Source organism: Prunus persica, chromosome G7, assembly GCF_000346465.2.
Source record: "Prunus persica cultivar Lovell chromosome G7, Prunus_persica_NCBIv2, whole genome shotgun sequence".
In the NCBI taxonomy this organism is placed as follows: domain Eukaryota; kingdom Viridiplantae; phylum Streptophyta; class Magnoliopsida; order Rosales; family Rosaceae; genus Prunus; species Prunus persica.
Window position 1 is genome coordinate 16561581 of NC_034015.1, and position 26569 is coordinate 16588149.

The 26569-nt window shown below is 38.6% G+C and overlaps 5 protein-coding genes across 6 annotated transcripts; all 5 read left to right on the forward strand.

The window, feature by feature from the left end:
* LOC18771716 (auxilin-like protein 1) lies at nt 3456-9830 on the forward strand. 2 transcript variants are annotated; one of them, XM_020567746.1, is made up of 8 exons: nt 3456-3987; nt 4726-8479; nt 8568-8634; nt 8774-8856; nt 8942-9007; nt 9099-9188; nt 9288-9464; nt 9632-9830. In XM_020567746.1, the coding sequence occupies exons 1-8, from the start codon at nt 3605-3607 to the stop codon at nt 9665-9667; spliced, it is 4656 nt and encodes a 1551-aa protein (XP_020423335.1). In that variant the 5' UTR covers nt 3456-3604; the 3' UTR covers nt 9668-9830. The 2 variants fall into 2 exon arrangements, with proteins under 2 accessions (XP_020423335.1, XP_020423337.1); XM_020567748.1 differs by having other exon boundaries at nt 3866-3987; nt 4737-8479.
* Nucleotides 9908-12259, forward strand: LOC18770240 (pentatricopeptide repeat-containing protein At5g66500, mitochondrial). Its single transcript, XM_020567749.1, has one exon. The coding sequence runs from the start codon at nt 10514-10516 to the stop codon at nt 12095-12097; it is 1584 nt and encodes a 527-aa protein (XP_020423338.1). The 5' UTR covers nt 9908-10513; the 3' UTR covers nt 12098-12259.
* LOC18771148 lies at nt 13901-18206 on the forward strand. Its single transcript, XM_007204268.2, has 4 exons — nt 13901-14269; nt 14707-15512; nt 16693-17133; nt 17553-18206. Exons 2-4 carry the CDS (start codon nt 14711-14713, stop codon nt 17726-17728), a joined length of 1419 nt encoding a protein of 472 aa, XP_007204330.1. The 5' UTR covers nt 13901-14269; nt 14707-14710; the 3' UTR covers nt 17729-18206.
* LOC18771346 (GTPase Era) lies at nt 18708-22409 on the forward strand. Its single transcript, XM_020567750.1, has 9 exons — nt 18708-19195; nt 19286-19431; nt 19811-19951; nt 20025-20141; nt 20261-20386; nt 20816-20914; nt 21039-21140; nt 21423-21503; nt 21700-22409. The coding sequence occupies exons 1-9, from the start codon at nt 18787-18789 to the stop codon at nt 21784-21786; spliced, it is 1308 nt and encodes a 435-aa protein (XP_020423339.1). The 5' UTR covers nt 18708-18786; the 3' UTR covers nt 21787-22409.
* On the forward strand, nt 23609-26323 carry LOC18771386 (mannan endo-1,4-beta-mannosidase 7). Its single transcript, XM_007202016.2, has 5 exons — nt 23609-24219; nt 24337-24531; nt 24691-24813; nt 25149-25351; nt 25606-26323. The coding sequence occupies exons 1-5, from the start codon at nt 23896-23898 to the stop codon at nt 26060-26062; spliced, it is 1302 nt and encodes a 433-aa protein (XP_007202078.1). The 5' UTR covers nt 23609-23895; the 3' UTR covers nt 26063-26323.

Below are 26569 nucleotides of genomic sequence, written 5' to 3' on the forward strand. Positions count from 1 at the left end.
AGATTATTAATCAGATAATACATTATTGAAAACATGTCAAACTGTGATTTGTATGTAAAAAGCTAGATTTCTGCTAATAACTTGAAAGTTTGCTCTGCAATCAAAGGTGAACTGCAGATCTCTAATACAGCCCAAACTGATTGCATCCCTACAGCCCAACAGAGCCTGCTGTACTGTACACAATGCTGTGGACTGAGATTGAGAGAGCTATAATTTTTTATTTTCTCGGACTCGGGAGAGCCATAATTAATAACGTAGTGGATGATTATGATCATCGTTAAGTTAATAATGACCTTTCTAAGCCAAAAAGAAAAAGTTGAAGCTTGGGTCGCTTCTATTCTCAAAACTTGAAAGTTAAAGTTGTCTAGGTACCTAATAATGAGTACTAACTAGCATCATCTCAAATTTTTAATTGGATTACTTCTCCAATCCAAAAATATAATCAGTTGACAAGTGAACCCAAAAGTGACCATAAATTTCAAATTCATGTGGTTAAAAGTGTCTGTCTTGATCCCACGCAATGCTTGTTTTGCTTTAGCCCTTTTTGGAACTCTTGGCAGTTGGTAGATGGTGCTCCTTGGTACATTGGAATTTGCTTCATAATTGTCCCATTCACGACTATTTGAAGTAATCATTCACAACTATTTGCTCATTCTTTGATAATACGTCATGGGTTCAAAATTTCCAATTTTCATCTTCAACATATTTCAGTTATTTCGTGCTGGATCGGGCTGTATCTATTTTATATGCACTTAACGGTCTATCCACGTACATAATGAACTTGCACGTGAATAAGGATGTTAACTTGATCTACATTGTTGATCCATTCTCTAATAACTTCACAAGCCATCTGCACTTGTTCTTTCAAATGAGTTGGGGGGCATTCTTCACTTCATTCTTCTTCCCCAAAACATACGACATTTAAAATTTATGTGCCACCCCACTAAGCAATTATGCCCACCACGTCTTACAGAATTCAACTTTGTAGAGAGCACCAAGCCCCTGTATTTGCGCTCTTGCCCTCATGGGACAATTCCTCCCTCTACAAGATATTGGATAGTATAATGGCTGTATTCATTATTATTATATTTTCTGCATCATTAAACAACAAAGAAATCCATTTTTTAATCTCCAGAATGATGACTTTTGGTGCTTTTGGCTGAATGCCACTGTCATAAAGTGGCAAACACAAGGGCCCAGAACCACCCCCCCTTCTTTTCTGGTATTGGTATTTGGCATTTGGCATGAGGCTTCTGGGAGAGCCAACCCTTTGGGGTTTTTTATAATTCAAAATTTCAAACCCTTGAAGAAGAAAAAGAAATTTGTGTCAGAAGTACCCCATGTAAAACTGTTCAAACTTCAAACACATTGTATTTTGTTTGAAAAAAGAAAAAAGAATGAGGCAAACCCACATTTTCTTTGAATCTTTGAATCTTTGAATCAGAAAAAGAAATTCATTTTCTCTGTAAAAAAAAAACAGAAGGAGAAGAAGAAGAAGCCCTCTCTGTGCTTTATATATATATTGGACTGGTTGACAGGCTATACGGGGACAAGGGCCAAAGTTAATATAAAGAAGAAGATACTATCCATGTTTAGCTGCATTACTTAATTACATTCGGATTCCCAGAACCTTGTTTTAATCCTTTTTATCATTATCTTGTCCTGCTTTCAGACAGAGAGAGACAGAGGTGTGCTGTTTTCTTTACCTTCTTTGGAATATGCAAATCCTAGACAGGTCTTCAAAACAAGAAACTGGTTTTCTTTAGTTTGAGGTGTATGTGTTAAAAAAATCAAATAAATTATTGCTGCCCAACAAGCTTTATAGGGAAGGTTTGCTTCCGAAAGTGGTTATTCGCGTGAATAACTATCAACTATTGATGTGCATAACTTGTTGGTCGACAATCATTCATGATTCACATTGATACAAGTGGTACATATAATGCATCTCTTTTAACATTTTATATGGCGATTACATGATCAATTAGTGCAAGAAGAACGTTGTATATACTCATTGTGCATAACTGATTAATGTTAAAATTTCCCAATATATCATGTGGTAAACAAAACTCAATAAATAAATTTAGTGATGGTAGAAGCACTTAAATTTATGTGTGAGCAGTTGAGATTAATAATTTTATTTTATTTTTGGTGATAATAATTGATTGACCCCAAGGTCAAGTTAAGGGGCAGATGGTGCAACCAACTTGAATGATTGGCTTTGGCCCCATGGAAACAGAGCCATGACTAATCTCAATTGTCTGGTAACAGTTAAGCTTATAATGAATGCTATAAATCAAATGTCTGCATCAAAATCCTCAAATCTTCAAATTGTGATGCTATCAAAGAAAAGCATACATGCCATACATATATTATCCACATTAAATTGCTCCAACAACCACTCTTTGAGCACCCCTATGGGAGTTTCTGCATTTTTAATATTGACACCTAATTTTTGCTTGCAGATTGCAAGCTGTGAACAAACTTTTATTCCTGGATGATTGAATTTATAAAGTAGTGGGTTAGGTAGTATTTAATATATGAGAACAAAAATGGTTTCAATGCTTGCAATTAGTATTAGGATTGTACATGAGGTATTTCCAGAGTTGATGATGATGATTTTCTGTTCAATGGGGTTTTCCATATTCTTCATTAGGATTTTACACAATCGTTAGTTGATGTAAATTCATGTTAATCAACAATTGTTAGTCACCATAACGGTCATGGGAGATAAATATTAATAAATTTTTAGTATTTTATCCTTCGAATACGACCATTGTTGAAATTGAAAAATTTTACTAAACGTATCCTTGATTAAGTTAGAATCCAAAACAATGAGCTACGCACATAGACGAGTGACAATGACATTCTCCTACAAACAAAATATGACAAACCACCTTTCACCAAATAAAAATCAAATGATGTCACCTTAAAATTTTCATTCACAACCTCTACCATTCCTCAAGAGGCAATCCAACAGTCTCAAGTCTCATGACCACCATCCCAATTCGATAGCAACTTATTAGCTACTTGGTTGATAATTGCCAATACTGCCCAGTAAAGTTTCTCATCTTTACAAACTCACCCCCCACAAATAGTCAAATACTACCAAACATAGACCCTTGTCACTATTCTCTGTACAAAGTCCTTCCCAAAGTGGTCATGCGGGAACCAGGTTTTGCTCATCGTACCCAAATTGGGACAGTTTTGGTTGGACACACATGGGCATTTAAAAAGATTCCAATTCCAACCCATATTTCCAGTTGCTCTTTTCCCCATTTCAATCTTTGTCCACCGGTTACCGGCTAAACCTGTTATTTTCCGAAATTCGAAAAAGAAAATTGCAAAATTCGAAAAAGGAAAAAGAAAAAATGGAAAATTCATCATGCAATTATACGAGTCCTTTTTCGTCATTGCGCATTTTCCTTTTAGTTTCCACTTTCGTCGTCCTCTTTCTGTGTTCCGAGTCCTGAGACTCTGCAGCAGAGGGACTCAGCAACAGCAGACAGAAAGAGAAAGAGAAAGAGAAAGAGAAAACTGAGCGGAGAAACACGAAACGCTTCGAAACGCAAAACCTAGGAGCGTTAATTTTGTTCATTTCTCTCCCATGGAGAATCTCTCGCATTCTCGGCATCCAAACAGGTCTTCTTCGGCCAAAATGATCAACAATGGCGGCTTCTTAGGGAAGACGCTGTACGACGACGTATACGGTGGTCCGCCGAAGTTCGGCCTCTCGTCTCTCTCGCCTCGTATGGAGGACTACAGCGAAATTTTCGGGAGCTTCCACGCGTCACGCGCCTCGTCGATTCCGGTGCTTGATGTTCCCGCTGTCGACCAAAACGAGGTCTTCTTCGATGTACGGAGCTCCGGTTTTGACTACGGCGAGGTCTTCGGGGGCTTTAACGGTCTGGATTTCGCGGTTGCGTACGACGACCTGGTTAACCAATCTAAGGGTGGAGATGGTGACTGTGATTCCTCTGATGAAGCTTGGTATGTATGATCATGCATGCATTTATTTGCTTAAATTTGTTAGCTTTTGGTGCTTTCATTTGTGAAATTTTCAGTCAAATGTGTGCAAAATGTGTCTATGAAGTAATTTTTTTTTTTTTTTTTTTTTTTTTTACTGAAATGTGTTTAAGAAGTATTTGGTATTTAGTATATATGTTGGGTTTTTTTATAGCTATTTTGTGGAACAATGTCTACGGTTTTCAGCATTTTGGGGAACATCTATGTGTTTCTACGTTTGTGGGTTTGAAGTAGGGACTCGAAACTGGGGGACCAAAACAAAGTCTTGGGGATTAAGGTATTTGGGCTCATTTTGACGGGACAATTAATAACCAGTGAAACTTTGATCTGGGGTTTTTGGGTTCTCTAAGTAAGGAAATAGTGTCCTAGGGGAAATTGGATAGAAGTAATTTTGACTTCTTTGATTGTAAAAAGGCGAGATAGTGTGTGTAAACTGGGCTTCAAGATTAACTTTTTTCTGTTAGGATCTCGGGGTTGTTTCGGTTCAAGGTTGCAACTGCACCACATATACAACATATGTACTAAAATATCTAATGAGTCTCTTTTTACATGAAAGTGTGAAAAGATTAAGAAACATAAATGTTTTGTGTATCTTTGTAATACTAAATGAGATAAAAAAAAAAAGGTAGTTTGACTTAATTTGAACCTAATGATGCTAGAATTTGATGTTAGAGTATGTTTGTCTTGCTTCCTCATTCATAGGACTCCTGCAGAATCTGGGTCTCTGTCGGAAGGATCAGATGATTCCGGCAAGAACCAATGCTTTTCAAATGGAGATCCTTTCCAGTCACTTGATGGCAGTACAGAGTTCAGCATATCATATCACACTGCTCATCAAAAAAGCAATAAAGATTCTTTGAACGGGATGACGCATGTAACTCGGGCACATGTTCCTGGATACACTTTTGTGCTGGATGAAAACATTCCTTCGCAACAGTCAGAAAATGAGAATCCAATCTTGCAAGTGACTGAAGATAGCAAGTTAAGTATGAACTGTTACCTGGAAAGGGTGAACGAAAAGCATCTCAAAAAGACCATGTCACACCCCCCTAATGGTAGTTCTTCCGGACAGGCATTTGGGGACAACCTTAATCCTGAAAGGGGATATGGTAGAAATGGTTCTCATAATAAAAAGCCTTTTGTAACTATATCAGACATAAGCCTTAGAACTCAGCCCTCTCAATTGCCACCACCCTCTCGACCACCGCCCATAGTAGATGGAAACAGTGAAGATTCCGGTAGATTGTCTTCAAATTCTGACACTGTAGCTTCTGATGGGACTACAGGTGATAGTTCACCTCCTTTCTTTGATGTAGAGGTAGATGCAAGTTCATCTGCTGCAGTATCTGCAGCAGCTATGAAAGAAGCAATGGAGAAAGCCAAAGTACAATTGAAAAGTGCAAAAGAGTTAATGCAGAGGAGGAAAGAGGGTTTCCAAAGGCGTATGAAATCGGGGTCAAAGAAAGAAATGAAAGAGAAAGAAAGAAAGGTGGGTGAAATTGTTGATGGTTCCAACAGTATGAAAGATGATAGAGTGCAGGGCACTTCTGAAAGAGAAGACAATGGAATGAAATTTTCTGTTAGGAAGGAAAGGCAAAAGGTGTTGAAGACAGCCAGAGAAGTTCCAGAATCTCTAGAAGATGAAAATTCATTAAATGTGGCTAAAAATTTTGCACAAGAGAAGCATGGGAAGGGATCTTGGTCATCTCAGGGGTCTTTCAAAATTGATGAAGCTAGTGAATGGCAAGAAGCAACTCAATATTTTGAATTGGTGGCAATAGATGAGTCCAGGAAGGCTTTTGAGCTGGAAAACAAAGAGAAGATTTTGGTTCAGAACAGAAAAAGTTATGAGCATAGGCAGAAAGAAAAAGCAACCATGGAAGCATTGGTTCAGCAAGAAGAAAATGATAAGAAAGTAAGAGCAGCTATAGAAGAAGAATTAGGGAAGCAACCTCGTGAATGGGAGGAATGCAGTGCAAAATTAAAAGCTGCTAAAGAGGCATGCAGGCGAAAAGAGCCTGAGAAAAAGGTGAAAGTGACTCATAAAATTCGTGAGGAGGGAAAGAATGAGATGAGTCCTAGCATGGGTACACTGCCTGCAGAATCTGAGAAGCAAAGAGACATCGTGGTAGAGGTTCAAGATAAAGAAATTAAGTTCAAAGTTGAGCAGGCCAGGAAGCAGAAAGAAAATGATAAAAGAATTAGAAGTGACAAAAGACTCAGGGAATATTGTGGAAGGGAAGATTTTGAAAAGAGACAAGAAGTAGCTTTGGAGCAGGAAGAGAATGAAAGAAGGCTTAAAGAGGCGTTGAAACAAGCAGAAAATGAGAAGAGGCTGAAGAAGGTTCTTGAGCAGGAAGAAAATGAGAAGAGGTTAAAGGAGGCTCTTGAGCAGGCAGAAAATGAGAAAAGGTTAAAAAAGGCTCTTGAATTGCAAGAGAATGAGAGGAAATTAATAGAGGCTTTTGAATTGGAAAATAAGAAGAAACAGAAAGAGGCTACTCAAAGAGAAGAAAATGAGAAGCGGCAAAAAGAAGCTCTCGAGAGGGAAGAGTATGAGAAGAGACAAAAAGAGGCTTTTGAATGGGCAAATAAGAAGAAACAGAAAGAGGCTGCTCAAAGAGAAGAAAATGAGAAGCGGCAAAAAGAAGCTCTCGGGGGGGAAGAGTATGAGAAGAGACAAAAAGAGGCTTTTGAATGGGAAAATAAAAAGAAACAGAAAGAGGCTACTCAAAGAGAAGAAAATGAAAAGCAGCTAAAAGAAGCTCTCAAGAGGGAAGAATATGAGAAGAGACAAAAAGATGCCCATGAAGGAGAGGAAAGTGAGCAAAGATTTGAAATGGCCCATGCTCGGGATCAGCAATATGACAAAAAAGGATTAATGGAGGCTAAGGACATAGAAGGAACTGATGTAACATTAAAGGAAGTGTTTGGGCAAGTAGAAAATCAGAACATTAGAAAGGCCAGTGATTCGGAACAGACTGGGAAGACTGTTAAAGTTGCTGGTGACTGGGAAGAACAGAAGGTCCTAAACAAAACAAATGCGGGAACAGAGAGGAATGAAAATGGTCAGGAACCAAGATCAGTTAAAGGCTTGCACATGGAAGAGGGGGATCTAAGGGTATCTGATGAAACATGTAACGAAGGTTGTAATAAGGACTCTCAAGCGACTCAAATAGCCAGCAAACATGTTGAAAACAGTGAAACAACGGAAGCAACTCAAAAGGCCCCCACTCATGAAAAAAATGGAGAGAAAAGGACTGAACACAAAATTAGTGATACACAACCAGAAGTAGTTGAACGAGTAAGTGTGTCGAATGACTTAAAATTCAAAGCATCTAGAGTTTCCCTAGAGGATTTAGAAAATGGAGAGAACCGGTTCAGAAGGGAATATTCCAATGTTTCTCTTCCTTTAGATGATAGTGTGAAGAAAGCAAGGGAAGAAATTAGGGCTGAACCTAAAGCTAGCAAAAGGGAATTGGGGGAATTTGAAATGGAAAATGTGCAGGTTGATGAAAAGTTCAAAGCATCTGGCATGGCCCAAGGAGACATAGAACACGGGAATAGCCAAGTTAGAGTGGATGATGCCTACGAGTCAATTCCTTTAGTTAAGCACACGAAGAAGGCAGGAGAAGCTGGCAGTGGCATTGTACAACCACAAGTTGAGCAATTTAAGAGTACCTCTCGAATGGATTTTGATCATGAAACTAAAAAGATGGAATTTGTTCAGGAATGGAAAGAGGGTGAAAAGGACTTGAAGGGAGTCCAAGCTGGCTCAAGTCGGGAAGAAAACAAGACAGCGAACTCGACCCCTGAACCGGTGAAAGAGTTTGTTGAAAATAAAAGGAAAACAGAAGCAGCTTATCCAGTCCTGGTAGAAGTAAACAGCCAGAAATCATCTCGGCAAGTTAATTCAAGCCAGGTGCCAGAGAGAAAAGATAAGAATCTTAAAGAGACCCTTAAAAATGGGGAGAAAGAAACTGAAAGGTTGAAAAGAGAAAGAGAGCTCGAAAATGATTGCCTTAGAAAGATAGAGGAAGAAAGAGAAAGAGAGCGGGAAAGAGAAAAGGATAGGATGGCTGTTGACAGAGCAACACTTGAAGCTCGCGAATGGGCATATGGGGAAGTTCGTGAGAGGGCAGAAAGGGCTGCTGTGGAGAGAGCAACAGCTGAAGCTCGACAAAGAGCAATGGCAGAGGCTCGTGAAAGATTAGAGAAGGCATGCACAGAGGCCAGAGAGAAGTCAATAGCAGGGAAGGCAGCTATGGAGGCCAGGGTTAAGGCAGAGCGTGCTGCAGTAGAGAGAGCAACTGCAGAGGCCCGAGAGCGTGCTGCAGAAAAAGTAATGGCTGAAAGGGCTGCTTTTGAGGCAAGAGAACGAGTGCAAAGATCTGTTTCTGATAAGTTCTTTGTTTCTTCTAGAAATAACGGTTTGAGACATTGCTCTTCATCCTCGGTGAGTATTCTTTTTTCTGCTGGATTCGTCCTCCTTTTAATTAATTCATAATCTCCAAGTGAAATCTAAAATGGCTGTTAATTCATAGGATCTACAGGACTCGCAATTTCAGAGCACTGGGGGTTCAAGATATCCATATTCCTCAGTTTATGCTGGTATGTGATTTGTAATGCTCCAGTGGTTATTTCATGCAAATCTTTCTTTGAGCTTCTCTTCAGTTTCCATTAACATTTGACTTATGCTTGGTTGGTTCTACATTAATGGTCTTTTCTGAAACTTTCTTCTATTACAAAGAGAGATATGAGGGAGTTGAAGGTGAATCAGCTCAAAGGTGTAAAGCAAGACTAGAGAGGCATGCTAGAACAGCCGAACGAGCGGTCTGATTTTAAATCATTTATAATCTTTGAGCAGTTTAGTCTATACGGAAACATTATAATTTCAAGCTTTGTGGGACTGTTTCAGGCAAGAGCTCTTGCAGAGAAGAATATGCGTGATCTTCTTGCACAAAGAGAGCAAGCAGAGAGAAATGTAATTATTCTCTTCACGTTAAATGAATTTCTGGAACTTTGAATTGTATTTCATTTCTCGCTGATTGACTCGGATCTAATTCTATTTGCAGAGATTAGCCGAGAATCTGGACGCAGATGTCAGGAGGTGGTCAAGTGGAAAAGAAGGCAACTTGCGTGCATTACTTTCGACTTTGCAATATGTAGGTGTTATTTGAGCTACATGTGTTTTGCAATTTGTAGGTGTTATGATGTTTAGGCTCTAGCGTTGGGAACTTGAACTCATTTTTCTTCATTGGCAGATCCTTGGGCCTGATAGTGGTTGGCAGCCTATTCCCCTAACGGACGTCATAACTGCTGCTGCTGTAAAGAAAGCTTACAGGAAGGCCACTCTTTGTGTTCATCCTGACAAGTTGCAACAACGGGGTGCAAGCATTCAACAGAAGTACATATGTGAAAAAGTTTTCGATCTTCTAAAGGTGCGTTACTGCCATTTTCTTTTGTGGCTTGAAATAATTATAACCAGAACTGGCGGGACTTTTTCTCAAAGCATATATGAAAAAGTACAAGTGGGTCTTGTTTGTGATTTCGTTTTTTTCACTTGTCTTATTTCCCTAGTTTTTTTTTTTTTTTTGGGTCACAACAGGAAGCATGGAACAAATTCAACTCAGAAGAGCGGTAACACAGGCTTCAAATATGCAGATATACTGCACATTATGTAATTTTATACCACTAGTAATTATATATATATATATCCATGTAGTTTCTGTAGTAAGCTTTAAAAGCTCCAAAAATAGTTTTGCGGCAAATATAATTGAATGAAATATGGCTGTTGTATGTTCAAACTTGGAAGCCCCACCTGTTACTCTAAAGTACATTAAGCACAGAAGGCATACAAAAAGATTCCTTAACATCTCCACCAGGCCAAAATTGAAAAAATTTCAGGAAAGGTGATTAGCTCTATTTAGAACGTGACAATTATCACGTCTATTATGACCTCACGACATGCCGTGTCTGCTTTGCTGGGGTTGGTTTGGTTGTTCCTTGGCTTAGTTTGACCCTTTTCTTGTGGCATTTCCGTGGTGTGTTTTTGTTTGCGTGTTGCTCTGTTACTTTTAACCCTTGTTTTTTGGTACAACAAGCGATTGGGGGAGGGGGTTCACGAAAATATACCTGATCATCTCACCTCAACTAATTAAGTTATACCCCATTAGCTAACCTTTTCTGTCTTGGTTTCTCGTGGTGCCCCAAGTTTCTACCTTTCTTTGGTTTGTGTTACTTTTTTTATTTAAAAAAAGAAAGAAAAAAGACACGTTGCATGACGCTTGCACCATTTTTATGAGCCATGTGTCTCTTCCGGCATTCGACCAAACGCTGGTGTCGTTATTCTTTAATATTTGTCGTTATTCTTTAATGTTAAGTTACTGTAATCTGTACTTTTCTCCTAACATATTGGAAACGAGAGCAACCCAATTTTTTTTATCTTATAATATAATTGGGCCTACCCTAATGCCCCGTGATCAAATTCATGACCACCTTAACTCGTCCTATACGCTTCCTTTGCCTTCCCGCCAAATGCAATTTCAAGGGCTTACACACCCACCACCTGTTCGATGAAACGTCTCAAAGAGATATCTACTCGCTAAACGCACTGCTTGCCTCTTATAACCGGAATGGACAATTTTCCACCACATGGGCTCTCTTCTCTTGCATTCATCGCGCGAAACCCGACCTCAATGCGTACACTTTCACTCGGGTATTGGGCGCGTGCAGGGCGTTGCCCCGCCCAGAACGCGGCAGACAAGTCCATGGTCTTATGATCAAGACAGGTGCTGAGTCAGGAACTGTGGCTAAGACTGCCGTCATAGACATGTACTCCAAGTACGGGTATTTGGAGGACTCTGTTAGAGCCTTTGAAGAGATGGAGTTCAAGGATGTTGTGACTTGGAACGCTTTGCTTTCTAGCTTTTTGAGGCACGGGCTTGCTCGAGAAGCGCTTGGTGCGTTTGAAGCGATGAGGGAGGAAAGAGTGGAGATCAGCGAGTTTACTTTGTGTTCTCTGCTTAAAGCTTGTGCCTCTTTGAGGTCCTCTCCACAAGGCAAGCAGGTTCATGGGATGGTGGTTGTGATGGGCCGTGATATGTTAATTTTGGGTACTGCTTTAATTGACTTTTACTCTGCTGTTGGGTGTATTAGTGAAGCCATGAAAGTGTTCTCCGGCTTGAATGGTAGAAAGGATGATGCAATGTTCAATTCTTTAGTTGCAGGGTGTGTTCGGAATAAGAAGTACAAAGAGGCATTATCGATTATGTCTACAATGAAACCCAATGTAATTGCACTCACTAGCGCTCTTGCTGCTTGCTCTGAGAATTCAAATTTGTGGATTGGAAAGCAGATACACTGCGTGGCGATGCGTCACGGGTTCACATCCGACACACAAATGTGCAATGTTCTGCTAGACATGTATGCAAAATGTGGGAAAATTTCAAATGCTCGATCCTTGTTCAATGGAATTTCTAACAAAAATGTAGTTTCATGGACAAGCATGATTGATGCATATGGAAGTCATGGAAATGGGCTGGAAGCTCTTGACCTGTTCAAGAGGATGGGGGAGGAAAGAAGTGAAGTCTTGCCTAATTCTGTGACTTTCCTTGCTGTTCTCTCAGCTTGTGGGCACTCAGGGCTGGTGGAGCAAGGCCGGGAGTGTTTTAATTCGGCCCCGGAGAAGTATGGCTTGGACTTGGGTCCAGAGCACTATGGCTGCTTCATCGATATGTTAGGCCGGGCCGGTCAGATAGATGAAGTGTGGTGTGTGTTTCAGGACATGGTTGAGCATGGCATTAGGCCTACAGCAGCAGTGTGGTCAGCATTGTTGAATGCTTGTAGCCATAATCTCGATGTTACAAGGGGTGAGGTTGCTGCAAAGCATCTTTTGGAGTTGGAGCCAAATAAGCCTGGGAATTTTGTGCTGGTATCAAATTTTTATGCAACCATTGGAAGATGGGATTCTGTAGATCAATTGAGAAGCATTATGGAGATGAAGGGACTGGTTAAGGAAGTTGGAAGTAGCTGGGTCACTGACTCGAAATGCCGTGAAAGTGATTTTACATAATTTGATTGAAGGCAGAATATGATTATATTTCCCGTGACATAATGTAAAAACCGTGAACTGAATCGATCAAGTCCGGTCCAGTTCCATTTTTAGTCAAAAGCTGACTTTTTTTTATAGTCAATACCCTTTCTTTGACTCTCACCAGCTTGTTTTTTTTTAATAGTACAAGCGATAATTTAAAGACTACAAAGGAAGAGAGTTTCTCACACACACACAATCAAGATGTTGGGGATTCAAACTTGAGATCTCTTTTCTTCAAATCAATGCCCCTTTTTATTATGCTAGACCCCGTTAGTTCTCCAACTATATTAAAATTGTGTAAATTGTGAGGATGTATTAAAATTTAAAAATAGTACAGTATTTGGTTGGTTAATAAAGTGGACGATGAAAGGACAACGACTGAGATGCACACATGATCACAAGACACAGTAATTCATGTTTGGTAGGGTTGACACAAGCCAAACGTGAACGCTAGTTCAACTTTAAATTGAGTGGTTCCAAATAAAACCAAGTCTGCTGAGATATTCAAATGATACGAGAATCTAAGCCTACCCCAGGGACCCACTTAGATTCAGAATCTTGATAACGTGGCTTTCCTTTTTCTTTGACACCTTGAATGTATGATATTTATACCTTACAACATAGTTAACGCACGGCAACGGCACTGATTAGAACATAATATTTAATTTATCACAAATATATATTATCGTTCGTTAATTGAACACGAGACCTCTAACAAAATAAAATTAACTACTATTAAATCAAAAGTTAGTTGATTCGGATTGTAACTTTGAATATGAAAAAAGGTAATAGATGCTGTTGAATTTGTGCGGTCACGTTCACATAATTTGGACCATTCCTCTTTGTTCTTGTTGCTCTTTAGTGGTCGAAGGAGGGCTACGTTTTACTTACCAAACTTCATCGTTCTTCTCATTCAAAGAAAAAGTAAATAGGGTAGAAAAGAAAAGAGTTGAGTGAAAGCCAAGGAAAATAAAATAGTATTGATGTTTCAAAGCAACCAAGGAAGAAGAACAAGCCAATAAGACTGATTCCCACTTGACAACGTGCTCATTTTGGCGTCTACCCCAAGCCAAAAGTCTCAACCTTGACCCCCCGCCGAAGTGCCAACCGCCTCCAAACACGCGGCCCCATTCAAATAAGTGAAATAGCAACAACAAACGACGTCGTCCCTGCCATGTGGAACACAATTAACACATGAAGGATCTCAAATGCTTTGGGCTTTTTCGTCATATATTACACACAAGAAATCTTGTAGGGGACTGTGTCACGGCCACCACGACATTTATGGTATGTTTATTAATCCTAATTGAATTAGAAGGAATTGAATTGAAGAGGAGTTAGATTGAGGAGATTAGATTCCGAATTCCTATTGAAATTGTTTACCAAATCATATAATTGGGGTAAGAGCGGTCTTAATTCCTTCAAAATCAAGAATTCAATTCCTTAAAAACAACAATCGTATCCCTTTTTTCTTTCTTCAATCTAAAATGTGATTCAAAATAAAAATCAACACGTGTTCTAAGGGGCTAGTTTTAATTTAATCTAATTTTGAATTTTGCATATATAAGCTAAGTGAGTTGGCCAGAACAGTAAGACCGCTTCTCTCGTCTTAAATGCGAGTTTACCTCTTCCTAAATTAGATTAATTTATTTCCAACCAAAAAAAGAATTTTAAAATAGTTTTACACCGTGGTTTGTTTGTTTGTACTATAAAAAATCTTTAAATTTTGAATTAAATAAATAATATAAGAAGCAAAATCTTGGGGGACACTTCGACGTTCGTAGCCTCCAAGAATAGGAAAGAGGTGTTTGAAATATTTGCGGGGACCGTGTGTGAGCGAGACCAAATAGCGAAGCAGCACAGAGAAAAAGAGGCGGTCGTTGCGATAGAGTCTCTTTAGAGATTCAGACAAAAACAAATATTTACCCAAAAAAAAAACAGGAAACCTGGAGAGGCTCATCATCTTGGTGATGGAAGAAGGGCGGTGATGACTGGCGAACCCCAAAATATCAGAGCCCATAAATACCTAGAAACTCGATAATGGTGCTTTGCAATTGCAATTGCATCACCCTCTTCTCTCTCATCCCTCCCTCCCTTCCTCTCACCTGAACCGCTTTCCCCTCACTCTCTCCTCCTTCCTCGGCTCCACTGGTACGCCTTTGTTCTATTTTCGATCTTCGTTTTCTGTTCTTGTTTCTAGTTTTCCTGTTTGAATCTTGTTTGCTTTATTTTTTTGAACTTTTGTTCGTGTTTGATTGCTGAGAATCGGCGCTTCCACGAAAATGGGAGGCTTTTCTGATTTTTCTCAGGAACCAAACATAGCTTTACGCTCTTCCAGATTCGGTTTATATGTTTTTTTTTTTTTGTGTGTGGTTATTTTTATGTTTTGATCGACCGACCACCTACTTCTTCCGGATATATAAAAAAAGAAGGAAAAAAAATATGTGCTTTAGGTTTTTACTAGCTTCCTAGCAATTAAAGGAATTAGAGATGTTTGGTTTTGGGATGTTCAATTGATTTGGTAATAACAGCTAGGGTTTTATTTTTGTTGTTGTTGATTTGGATGTTTGATGATGATTGTGATGCAGAGCCATGCCGACTTTCACTGTCGTAGCTTTAGATAGGTTATTAGAACCTGGAACTTCTTCCAAATCCGTTGACATGTCTTCTCTTCCGAATTCCAAGCCTATTTCAAATTCAATGCCGGTTCCTGAGTCCAAGCTGGAGAGAAGGAACAGTACCTCAGTTGTGGAGAACAGGCTTCATCGACCTCCAATAAAGCCAGCCCTCTATGCTACTCCTGAGGCCACCCCACTCCCTGATTCGCCTACTTCCTTCCCTCCCTCGCCTTACATCATCAACCACAAGCGCCGAGGCCCTCGCCTTCTCAAGAGTTATTCCGAGCAGGATGTGTCCATACACCAGAAGGCTGGAAATGAAGAGAAACTCAATGGGGATGTTAACAATGCAGAGGCCAAGTTGTCGAGTTCAACTGTGGATGATTCGGCTACTTTTACTTTTCCCAAGCCTGTTGAAGTGCAACATTCGAATGGCTTTCATCATTTTGAAAGCAGCAATGGGAAGCTTGGGACAAGTAATGGGAAACTTAGAAGCAGTAATGTGGAACTGGGTAGCAGTAGTGAGCGTGAAGATAGCTTCCATGAGTCGAAAAAGAGAAGCAGTAACGTGGAACTAAGTAAAGATTCGGATAGGGATGATGATTTGTGGAAGCAACCTGCGATGACTCCAGAAAGAGATAGTGACCGCGAAGATTTCTTTGATCCAAAAGACTCCATGAGTGTCTCAAGTTACACAGATGGAGAGGTAAATGCTGGGGCAGAGCGTTCTGCGCAGACCAGTACACCCATGGGGGAGTTCTATGATGCTTGGGAAGGTATGTAACTTTAATTTTTTTGGTAAAATTTATTTCCTTCCATTTGTTTGTATGTTTTAACTATCTTGATTATGTTATGTCCCTATATCCGAGAATTACTGCACATCATGATTGAAGATTGGAACTTACTGGTTTTGCCATTGGTTGGTGTCTTAAGTACATAGAATTTGGTGCATTTTTCTTTGCCCCTCTCTCTGTATATATGTAGGTTTGTGCAATTGTTGGTATCATATCGTTTTCAGCTCTTATGTCAATTTGGATTTGTGTTGAGAGCGTCAACTGTAACTCTACCTATTTAATTAATCATGTTAGATGACTTGACTCATTTGTTAACTGTCTTGTTTTGGTTGACATACATATTTCATGAATTAGAAACTCAAGATTGGGATCCTTTCACCTTAAACCAAACTCAATACTTGTCATACAGTAAAAACGACCCTATCCAAATAAAAGAAAAAGTTGAAAATCAAGGGCAAGAAAATATAGTTCTAAAACAACTCATACAATACCAAGAAAATGAAAGAAATAATAAAATAATAAAATAATAAAATAAAAAAAAATAAAAAAAGAAGATAAAACGTTTTCTTCAAACAATACTAGTTAAGATTTCATGTCAAAATAGGAATTTCGTGTTCAGAATTAATCTAGTGCATTTGGAATTCAAATATGTTGTGTTATTTTCGGATTCATTAGCTAACTCTAACTTGTCCTACCCAAAAAAGATAGTAAATCGGAACTTGTTAATTTTGTATTGGGTTCAAGTTGTGTTACTGTGTCATGTTGAAAGTTAATTTTTCGTGTTTTGCTGAAAAATGACACCCCTATCTTTTTGTGGCCTATAAATGTTACATTATCTGTGAGATTGGCACTAAGTCTCTAATTATGATTAAAGGCACGAACATGCTGTTTCCCATTGAAATATCAGAGTGTGAAATTTCGAAATGGCATAGAAGGGAAATTAAAGTATAGCATTCTGTGCATGTGTTCTGTATGTGTGATATCCTATGCATTATAAGTCCACCTAGTTTCTCCTGTTCTGAAGTTTGGTTAAAAATTACAGAAGGATTTCCCAAATTTGTAGATTTTATTCTTCAGTTTTCGGTAATCCACCTTGCTCTACATGCGCACTATTGGTGATTATTTTTACAGTAAAGCTTACTTTTACTGTTACTTTGTATAGAACTTTCATCTGAGAGTGGGCATGGGCAGCAGCTTTCCGTTTCTGATGTTGAAGCTGAATTACATGAAATGAGATTGAGTCTTTTGATGGAAATAGAGAAGCGGAAGCAAGCAGAAGAATCCTTGAATAACTTGCGAAACCAGTGGCAGAGGATTAGGCAACATTTATCTCTTGTAGGATTAACACTCCCTGCAGATCCCACTGCTGCAGCAGGGCATGAGGAACCAGGTTCTGATCCTGCAGAAGAGTTGTGCCAACAAGTTCACCTTGCTAGGTTTGTATCAAATTCTATTGGAAGGGGCATAATAAGGGCTGAGATGGAGATGGAGATGGAAGCTCAGATTGAGTCAAAGAACTTTGAGATTGCTCGGTTGGTGGACAAACTCCGTAATTATGAGGCTATGAATCAGGAAATGGTTCAGAGGAATCAGGATGTTCTCGGTGAGATTTTTATACTTTATGCAGTTGTTTATTTCTTGATTCCTAAGGCTTTAGTTCCCTTTTATTGACGACATTATGTTGTTAAATCATAATCCTTCAGAAGTTCCGCTTCAGTTGAACTCTGTAATTTTCCCCATGCTTAACCTCTAACTCTCTGTAGGTTTGAACGTATTATTTCATTAGTTAGTGGGTTCAAAGTAACAGGACAGCCCATTCCTTGACAAAATGCAACTTCTCTATGGACTTAATATTAACAGTTTTCTCTGTGTGGCCAAATATTGACTACCATGCACCTGTGCATCCATACCCTACTCAATGTGCATCAGTGCAAGTTCTCTGTTTCCAACTGTAGTTTAGGTCCTGTTGGATAAGCCTCCCATTATTATCTCATGTATGTTTTTCTGTTTGTTTTTATGTAGAGCTGGCACGGCGTGACAGGGAGAGAAGGGAAAGAAGACAGAGGTGGGTCTGGGGCTCGATTGCTGCTGCCTTAACTCTTGGTACTGCAGCCTTGGCATACTCTTATATCCCGTCTGGTAGGGGATCGCCAAACTACGATTCTGATGTTCCTGAGAGTCATAATGCAGGCAAATGATAATCACCTTATTAGCAACCTGACCCTATGCCATATAACAAAAGGAGAGAATAAAAGGTCTTTTATACGCCACACCCTTTGTGGATAACATTCTCTTGCTCTTTTACCAGTTAAGAGTTTCATTTGATCTGAGGATGTACAGTTCTACAAAAATAATTCAAGTTTTGCCCGTCACTGGCATTTGGGAAGGTTTATAGATCATGAATAGGATCAGTCCTTGTTTAAAGTCTACATTTTGGCTTCAGGATGTCTTGAAGCGTTTATACGCTGTTTATGCGCACGTAATTTGCTGCCATTTAAGTTTTGCTCTGATTTACTTATTTTTGTTAAGTGTAAGGTATTTTGAAAATTCATAACAGGCTAACAGGAACATACAGGTATCAGTTTCTTGGTGCCTTAGTCACTAGAAATGTGCCTTTTCATAGTGCTCCACAGCCCTATCTAAATTCCAACTTACGGGAAAATGCCATTATATCATGCAGTTTCACTTGCCCGTTTCGTATTGGGCTATATGTTTCTGCAGTTTTCCAGTTAAACCGATGATGGTTTCCAATTGTTTATCAATTCTTTCTTGTAACAAAATAATGCAAGTGTTTCCAAATATCAAAACAAAAACTTAATTACACTTTCAAGTATGCAATAGCTGCAAATAAAAGTAGTCCAGTCTATGAGTGTCGTTAATTTGCCCCATCTTTTTAAGTGTTTGATATATCAAGATGGTTTTCGAAGAGCCTTTTTGCGGTTCGTAGGTTTTAGCCTAACCTTGAAAGGTATGTTATAATCACCAAAAATATATGCATTTCTGAGTTTAATACGAAGATTGTCTGCATGAGAGATGGATTAACCACATATTTAGTGTGATAATCAAATATTATTATATAAATGAACGACAAGTTTATGGTCTAGGGTACAGTCAAGTAACGAGGTCAATGAGTCAAAGGCAATAAAGAAAAACTAGAAGAAAAAAAAAAAGGGTCAAACGACGTCGCAACAAGTTTATCCAGTAGTGGAAGATAAAACAGAGTGGAAGAGTTATCAGGGACACTGGAGCTCCGACAATGGAGCTAGCTCTACACATGTCCGCTTCTTTTTGCAGAGAGAACTCTCTAACCCATTACTGCCACTCCAAATTCCTAACAACCCAAGATTACCAAAAGACTCTTTTTCCTCATTTTACCAGAAAATCCCAATTGCAGCAGCCTAAGAATCGAATAAAGAGGACTTCGAAACTTGTGGTTTCAGCCACAAAACAACGGCTTTGGATTAGCGAACAACAGCAAGGCCAAGAAGAAGAAGAAGAAGAAGCAGAAGAAGAAGAGGAAGATGAAGAAGAAGAAGAGTACGCTTATTCGGAGGACGAGTCATCATTGTTGTCTCTGAGTGAGAAGCCTGACAGGAGCATGGCTATGCTCGATGAATATGAGATAGAGGAGCTTGACTATGCCATCGACCCTAACCATAGAAGTGGTAAAAGGCTCTTCTGGGCTCTCTTTAATTTTGTTTTTGAAGGGCTATGTCCTTGTTTCGTAGTTGTGAATTTCATTGAGTCAAATGCAGGGTATGTGGCTGTTCTGGGAAAGCCAAATGTGGGGAAAAGTACTCTTTCAAATCAAATGGTTGGTCAGAAGTTGTCCATAGTTACTGATAAACCTCAAACTACAAGGCATCGAATTCTTGGTATATGTTCTGGCACAGACTATCAGGTTTGGTTTATTTTATTTTATTTTTGGTTGAAATTTTAGCTGGTAGTATTATTTGTTTTGTTTCAGTTGCATTTTGTATATGTTATTGACTTCTTATGGAAAAACTGTGAGAAATGTATAGAAGGAAACATAGAGGAAATGGTCTATGGTAAAGTTTCTGAGGTTCGCACGTGTGGTTTCCCGAGCAGTGTTTTTGCTTCTGTATTCATATTTTTATGTTCAAGATTTAAATTTGTGAAGAATAGTTTATGGTCCTGGGTTTTAGTTATCTCGTTTGATTTAGAGCCGACTAGTCAAATCTTCTTTTGGACACAAGTAATACCTTCTTGATGCTTTCTGAAGTTGTGGTGATATCTTTGACATAATGATTTGTTTGCAGATGATACTTTATGACACACCGGGTGTTATCGAGAAGAAAATGCACAAGTTGGATTCTATGATGATGAAAAATGTTCGCAGTGCTGTCATAAATGCAGATTGTGTACTTGTTCTTGTTGATGCATGTAAAGTGCCTGAAAAAGTATGCTTCTTCATTTGTAGGATTGTATATGAAACTTATTCCTCTTGTCCTTAGATAATTTTCTCATTTCTAGATCGATGAAGTGTTGGAAGAAGGTGTTGGTAACCAGGCAGATAGGTTGCCGCCCACTTTGCTGGTGATGAATAAGAAGGATTTGATTAAACCTGGTGAAATTGCAAAGAAACTAGAGGTCAGTATATGTTTATTTATAAATTATATCTATGTAGGCATTTATAATTGCACATTTAATTCTGGATCTTGTTGTTTCAGCTACTTTTAAAAGCCTAAGTAAGAATCACATTTTTGCAGTGGTATGAGAAATTTACAAACGTTGATGAGGTCATACCTGTGAGTGCTAAACATGGGCAGGGAGTGGAAGATGTCAAGCACTGGATTTTATCAAAACTTCCTTTTGGGCCAGCATATTATCCAAAGGTGCTTCAAATTTCATGTTTTAGGTTCATGGTTCCTTTTGAAACTAAAGTCTTGGATGGTGTTCCTGTTTTATGGTCGCCAATGTCTTATTCTTGCCTTATCCCAACCATTAGGAGTCAGGTGCAGAAATTGCATGAAGGTTATGAATGTCTTAAGACCATTTCTACAATACATCGCTTACATAAAATTAAACAAGAGCAAGTTGCTTCAATTGTAAAGTTTCTGGCTTTGATTTTATAATGCTTTACGTCCTAAAGAAGAAAGCTACATTGGTGTTAAACTTTGAAAATTAGTTCCTTTGAAGCATGATCAAATATCCCTCTTCCATATTCACTATGTTTGAAATTAATATTTCTTAAGAATATCCAAAAGTGTTATTTTCATGTTTGGAAATACTTATCTTTGGTCTCTTTCTCTATGAGTTCTCAGGACATTGTCAGTGAGCACCCAGAAAGATTCTTTGTATCTGAAATTGTTCGAGAAAAGATCTTTATGCAATACCGTAAAGAGATTCCTTATGTGTGTCAGGTATGCGGTTGAGAAGCTCAAAAGATTTGGCTTGTGAGGAAGAGTACCCCCATCACTAGAGGGAAAAAGAAAAAGGATTATAATAATTCTAGTTTCTCTGCTCTTTTTTCTATTAAATTTCCAGGTGAATGTCGTGAGCTACAAAACTAGGCCAACGGCGAAAGATTTTATACAAGTGGAAATTGTCGTTGAAAAGAACTCGCAGAAGATCATTGTTATTGGCAAAGTAAGTAGTTAACCCTTGTAGTATTTTGTTGGCTTGTTTAAACAATTATGAATTAATATGCTGGAAGACGAAATTTTCAAATGTGTTGTGCTCATGCTTGCAAAAAGACATGCAAACTGTACTGACATTACCTATTTTTATTTTCTTGATAAAAGATTTAATATGGTGCATATGTGATATGTTTGCACAAAGACGTATCACACGAAGTTATAGAGCTTTTACAGTCCATCACTGTAGGAAGTGAGAGATCGATCACTGATTTTGTATCCTGAATTATTGTAGGAGGGGAGAGCTCTGAAGCTACTTGCAACAGCTGCACGGCTTGACATAGAAAATTTTTTACAGAAAAAAGTTTTTCTGGAGGTGCCAAGCTATACCATGACAATCTTTGGGAATCTTTCTGCATAAACTATGTTAAATTTCGTTTAATTGGGCTTTGTCCTGCACTCTATGCATTCTGTCATTATGGCTTGTTCGGCTGCTGCATTATCTTCACACACTTTTACTGGCTTTTGTGCCCTATATAGAAAATTTATAAAATAACTCATGCTTTGAACAGGTTGAAGTGAAGGTTAAAGAGAACTGGCGGCAAGATGAAGTGCTTTTGAAGAATTATGGCTATGGAGGTCAAATTCAAGCATTATGATGTCGGCCAGTGGAGAACACAAGTGAGGATTGCCGTATCATTTGAGTTCCATGATTGTATGTCATCTCTGAAGTGGCTTTTATGTTGTTGATTAGCATATATGCCTCCCCATTTCTTTTTGTTAGCTGGAGTGGGTGTAGTTGTAATCTCACTGGGAAGATAGTTTCAAGCATTCCTGTAAGCATGGCATGGCATTTTCCCAAGGCCAAGATTTTGTTACGTATTAGCCCCGCCGCCCCCCGCCCCCCCACCAAAAAAAAAGGTTTTGTTATTTGAACTCTGTCTCTCTGTCTCTCTGTCTCTCTGTCTCTCTCTCAAGGAGCTTTGGGCCTTGAGTAATTCTATGGATTTATGATGCGAGTGGGAGAGCCCAGTGGCAAGTTTCAGCCCATCAGAAAACTTAAAGCCCAGTTCTAGAATCTGATCTTGTTCAGCCCAGGCTTTGTGAAGCTTACCTTGTTAGTATTGTGCTTACTGCAATGTGCAAAAACCCACAGAGTGGCCCAGTACATGTAAAAAAACTAGCCTATAATAAGAGAAACACTTGCGTGAAATGGGAATAACATTGTTTTTTTATTCTCGATCAATAACGTTATGATATGTTATAATTTTTTCACGTGGCATAACATTATTGACTGGAATAGAAAATTAATGTTATTTCCGTTGCAACCAAATTTTTTTTTTCTTCTATATTAAGGATACCACTGTAGTATTATTCGGACCCAATCACTTATAATCATGTATTTTAACCTTCTGACATAACAAATGCAAGATAGGCTTAAGTCCATTCATATAAATTCTTCTCCAGAACATGGGATGCTTCAGATGGTTGCATGATGACAGGCCTCATCACTTTCAGTGCATGGCCAGCCATGGCTTTGGCATGCCACATGTCACGACCATGTCAAGATCCGCAGATGACGCCAATTCAATGTCGGTCAGAAGATAAAGAGTAAATGCTGAGTGAAAAGACGTACCAAAATAGAAAGAAAAAAAAAGTGGCATCCCAGAAACATAAAAAAGAGAGAGCAGGACCATGTAAAAGGGAATTAGATGCTTCTCTTCTCCTCACATGGACTGAAAATGCAACATCAACAATGTTAATGCGTATGGTGGGATTAGATAGACACATTAAAAGTTAAAAAATGGAAAATTGAAGAAGGAATTAGTACCCCAACAGCCAAAACTACCATTTTTGTTCTGTTCTATGCAATTGATGATGTAGGGCTCACGGGGTTTACAAGATCATGGCCACTCATCAGAGGATCGGAAATTTAGCCATGGGCAAAATGTTAAACGGAAAGGGAAACAAGCTTTAGTGCTTTTCATTCTTTTCCAGCATTAGAATTTGATCCCACAAATCTGGTACATAAAAAAAGATTGAAATTTGCAACACAACTACTATGAAACAAGTAATGTAGAGGATGAGCTTGTTAGGTAAAATTAACCTAAAGGAGAAGGTGGGAACATCATTGCTCTGTTAAACTAATTTGAGTACTTTCTCTTTCTTTTCCAAGAAACCCCACATGTTGGGCATGCAGTTTCATGGTCATAAAAAGGTGATAACTTGGTTTCTCGTTAATTATGACAGGGCACTATAATGGCATAGTACATCAAGGGGTCTAGTAAATAAGTTTTCAGGATCACACCATGATCTTGGAGCTAGGAACAGGTAGCTGAGGGAATTGAGTAGTACCAAAATTTAAATGGTTTGTGCCCCGCAATGTTGCATTAAAGCTAAGGCTTGTGTATAGGAGTAAAACTTCCATGTAACATGTTTTATACTCTTTATATATATATATATATATATATATATATATCTCACGTGATGAAAGAGACAGAGAAATAAGTACGTGAAACGTGAGATAGGCAAGTGTTTTTGCTGTGCATAGAGTAAATTTGGGTCAAGAAATTTACCATGAGGGCACAGGTAGTTTCATTTTCAGGGATTGTTCAGCTCAAAGGGGCACCAATTTTGGCAGTTTCTCTCTTGTGTCGGCTACTGTTTTATTTTTCTTTATTTATTTGTAGTTGTAAGAAGACAATTCTCATCTTCAGGCTTTATCCAACTTCCTTTAGCTAAAGATTCAGTGCTCCACATTAAGATAGATGAAGCATCTAGCTTTGGCTCTTTTTTTAGCTATTCTGATCCGCCAACAAGGTTTTCCCATCCATGTTGAAGCAGGTGATGGCTTCATCAGAACCAGGGGAGTGCATTTTCTTTTGAATGGTAGCCCATACTATGCAAACGGCTTCAATGGCTACTGGTTGATGTATGTGGCTTCTGACCCATCTCAGAGGTACAAAGTTTCATCTGTTTTTCGTGAAGCAACTAGCCATGGGCTCACAGTGGCCAGAACTTGGGCTTTCAGTGATGGAGGTTACAGGCCTCTTCAATACTCCCCTGGCTCCTACAATGAGCAAATGTTCAAGGTTCCTCTCACACTGTGCTTAATTGTTTGTTTGTTTGTTTAGATCTTTAAATATTGCACTGATGGTGATTTTAGAACCCTTTTTTCAATTCTTATTTTGTTTTGTGTTGGTTTGAAGGGGTTGGATTTTGTTATAGCTGAGGCCAGAAGGTATGGGATTAAGCTGATATTAAGCTTGGTGAACAACTATGAGAGCTTTGGTGGAAGGAAGCAGTATGTGAACTGGGCAAGAAGTCAGGGGCAGTACCTGACCTCTGATGATGATTTCTATAGAAACCCTGTTGTTAAGGGTTACTACAAGAACCATGTAACTGTAAGTGAAAGTGCATATTATATGATTCTTATCAGATTTTAGAATGTTTAGTTATTTATTTATTTATTCATTTTGGTCTGGAAATGATTTCTGTGGAGGAATAACAGTCTATGATGAGCCTTTTCTTTTCAATTCTAATTTGAATAAACTTTTTTACAGACTGTTCTTAACAGATATAACAGCTATACTAGAGTTCATTACAAAGATGACCCAACAATTATGGCCTGGGAGCTTATCAATGAACCTAGATGCACATCAGATCCTTCAGGAAGGACTGTTCAGGTTAAAAACAAGCCTTTATCCAATTTCATCCTGCATATCAATATTCAATATCAGGGAAATTTTTAAGAATCTTCAATTTGAATTTTTTTTAATATAGTTTAATCTGTTACTAAACCAAGTTTCCTAGAAAAGTAACAAGGCTAGTTCTCTGCCTTAACCAACAGCAGTCTATGAATAAATGGTACAGATGGCAAAATCTTGATGTATAGAGCTAACTAATTACTAATTGCAGCTACCATTTTTTTTTTCCTGTTATGCATTGCTCTTTTAGGATGGCTTTTCTTTATATTGCACTCTTTTCATGCCAAATTTTTACTAATTGGTGTTCATAACAGGCTTGGATAATGGAAATGGCTTCTCATGTGAAATCAATAGACAGAAACCACTTGCTGGAAGCTGGTCTAGAAGGATTTTATGGACAAGCAATACCTCAGAGGATGAGACTCAACCCTGGTTTCAATATAGGAACAGACTTTATTGCAAATAATCGGATTCCTGGCATCGATTTTGCAACAGTTCACTCTTATCCTGATCAATGGTAAATATGCTACTTGCAGGATCTCTTCAACTTTCATCACCAAAAAAAGAGTATATATAAGTAAAAAGATCTAGTGCAGGTTAAAACACTCTCTAATGTCCACCCTGTTCAGACGGCACAAGCAATTCATGAAAATATTCAAATGCATATAACTAGTACTTAATTTCGTAAGGCTCAATGTTGTCAATTATAACATAGCTTTCCTTAGTTCAGCTTCCTGACTGGTGTCTTTTTACCATGTGTTGCATGAGCAGGTTGTCTAGCTCAAATGATCAAAATCAGCTCTCTTTCTTGAACAACTGGCTCGACACCCACATCCAAGATGCACAATACATTCTTCGAAAGCCGGTGTTCATCACAGAATTTGGGAAATCTTGGAAAGATCCTGGTTTCAACACCTACCAAAGAGACTTGCTCTTCAACACTGTGTATTCCAAGATATACTCTTCAGCAAGAAGAGGAGGAGCAGCTGCTGGGGGCCTATTCTGGCAACTTCTCACTGAAGGCATGGACTCGTTCGGTGATGGGTACGATATAGTTCTGAGCCAGAGTCCCTCAACTGCAAATGTAATTGCTCAACAATCTCACAAGCTCTATCAGATCAGGAAGATTTTTGCCAGGATAAGAAATGCTCAGATGTGGAAAAGGGCAAGGGCCATCAGAAGGGCTGAATGGCTGGCTAGAAACAAAGGCAAGCGTATAGGAAATTGATCAAATGCATTACCTTGTGAGGTTGCTGTATGGTTTTACCTCTTAGAGATGATTCAGATGAATGTTTTTTTTTTCATCCAGGAGGGAAACTTGTGTCACCTAGTATTGTGATTTTCTTTCCCCTGCATATATTTATGTTATGAAGCGTGAACTGAGTTGTTTAGGCAGAGTTTTCTGGTTTATAAGTCAAACTTGTTTATTTCTTTCTATCAATCTTGTAATGTTGCTGCAAAATGAAACAGAGAACTTATTCTTGGGGTACTTGATCTTTGTGTATAAAATCACAAAGCTAAAGGATTGGAGAACTTATATCATAAGCGGTAGACTAGTTTGTAAAATCAAATTGGCAGATATGAGTATGGTAAAATGTGAGCATCACAAAACCTCTTCAGGTGTGGTGTGACTCAAGCTAAATGCATGAACAACATATATTATTGGGTGACGTGAATAGCATGCTCCAATACCATATTAAAATATGAGCATTCAATTCAAATGAATCGGCATTTG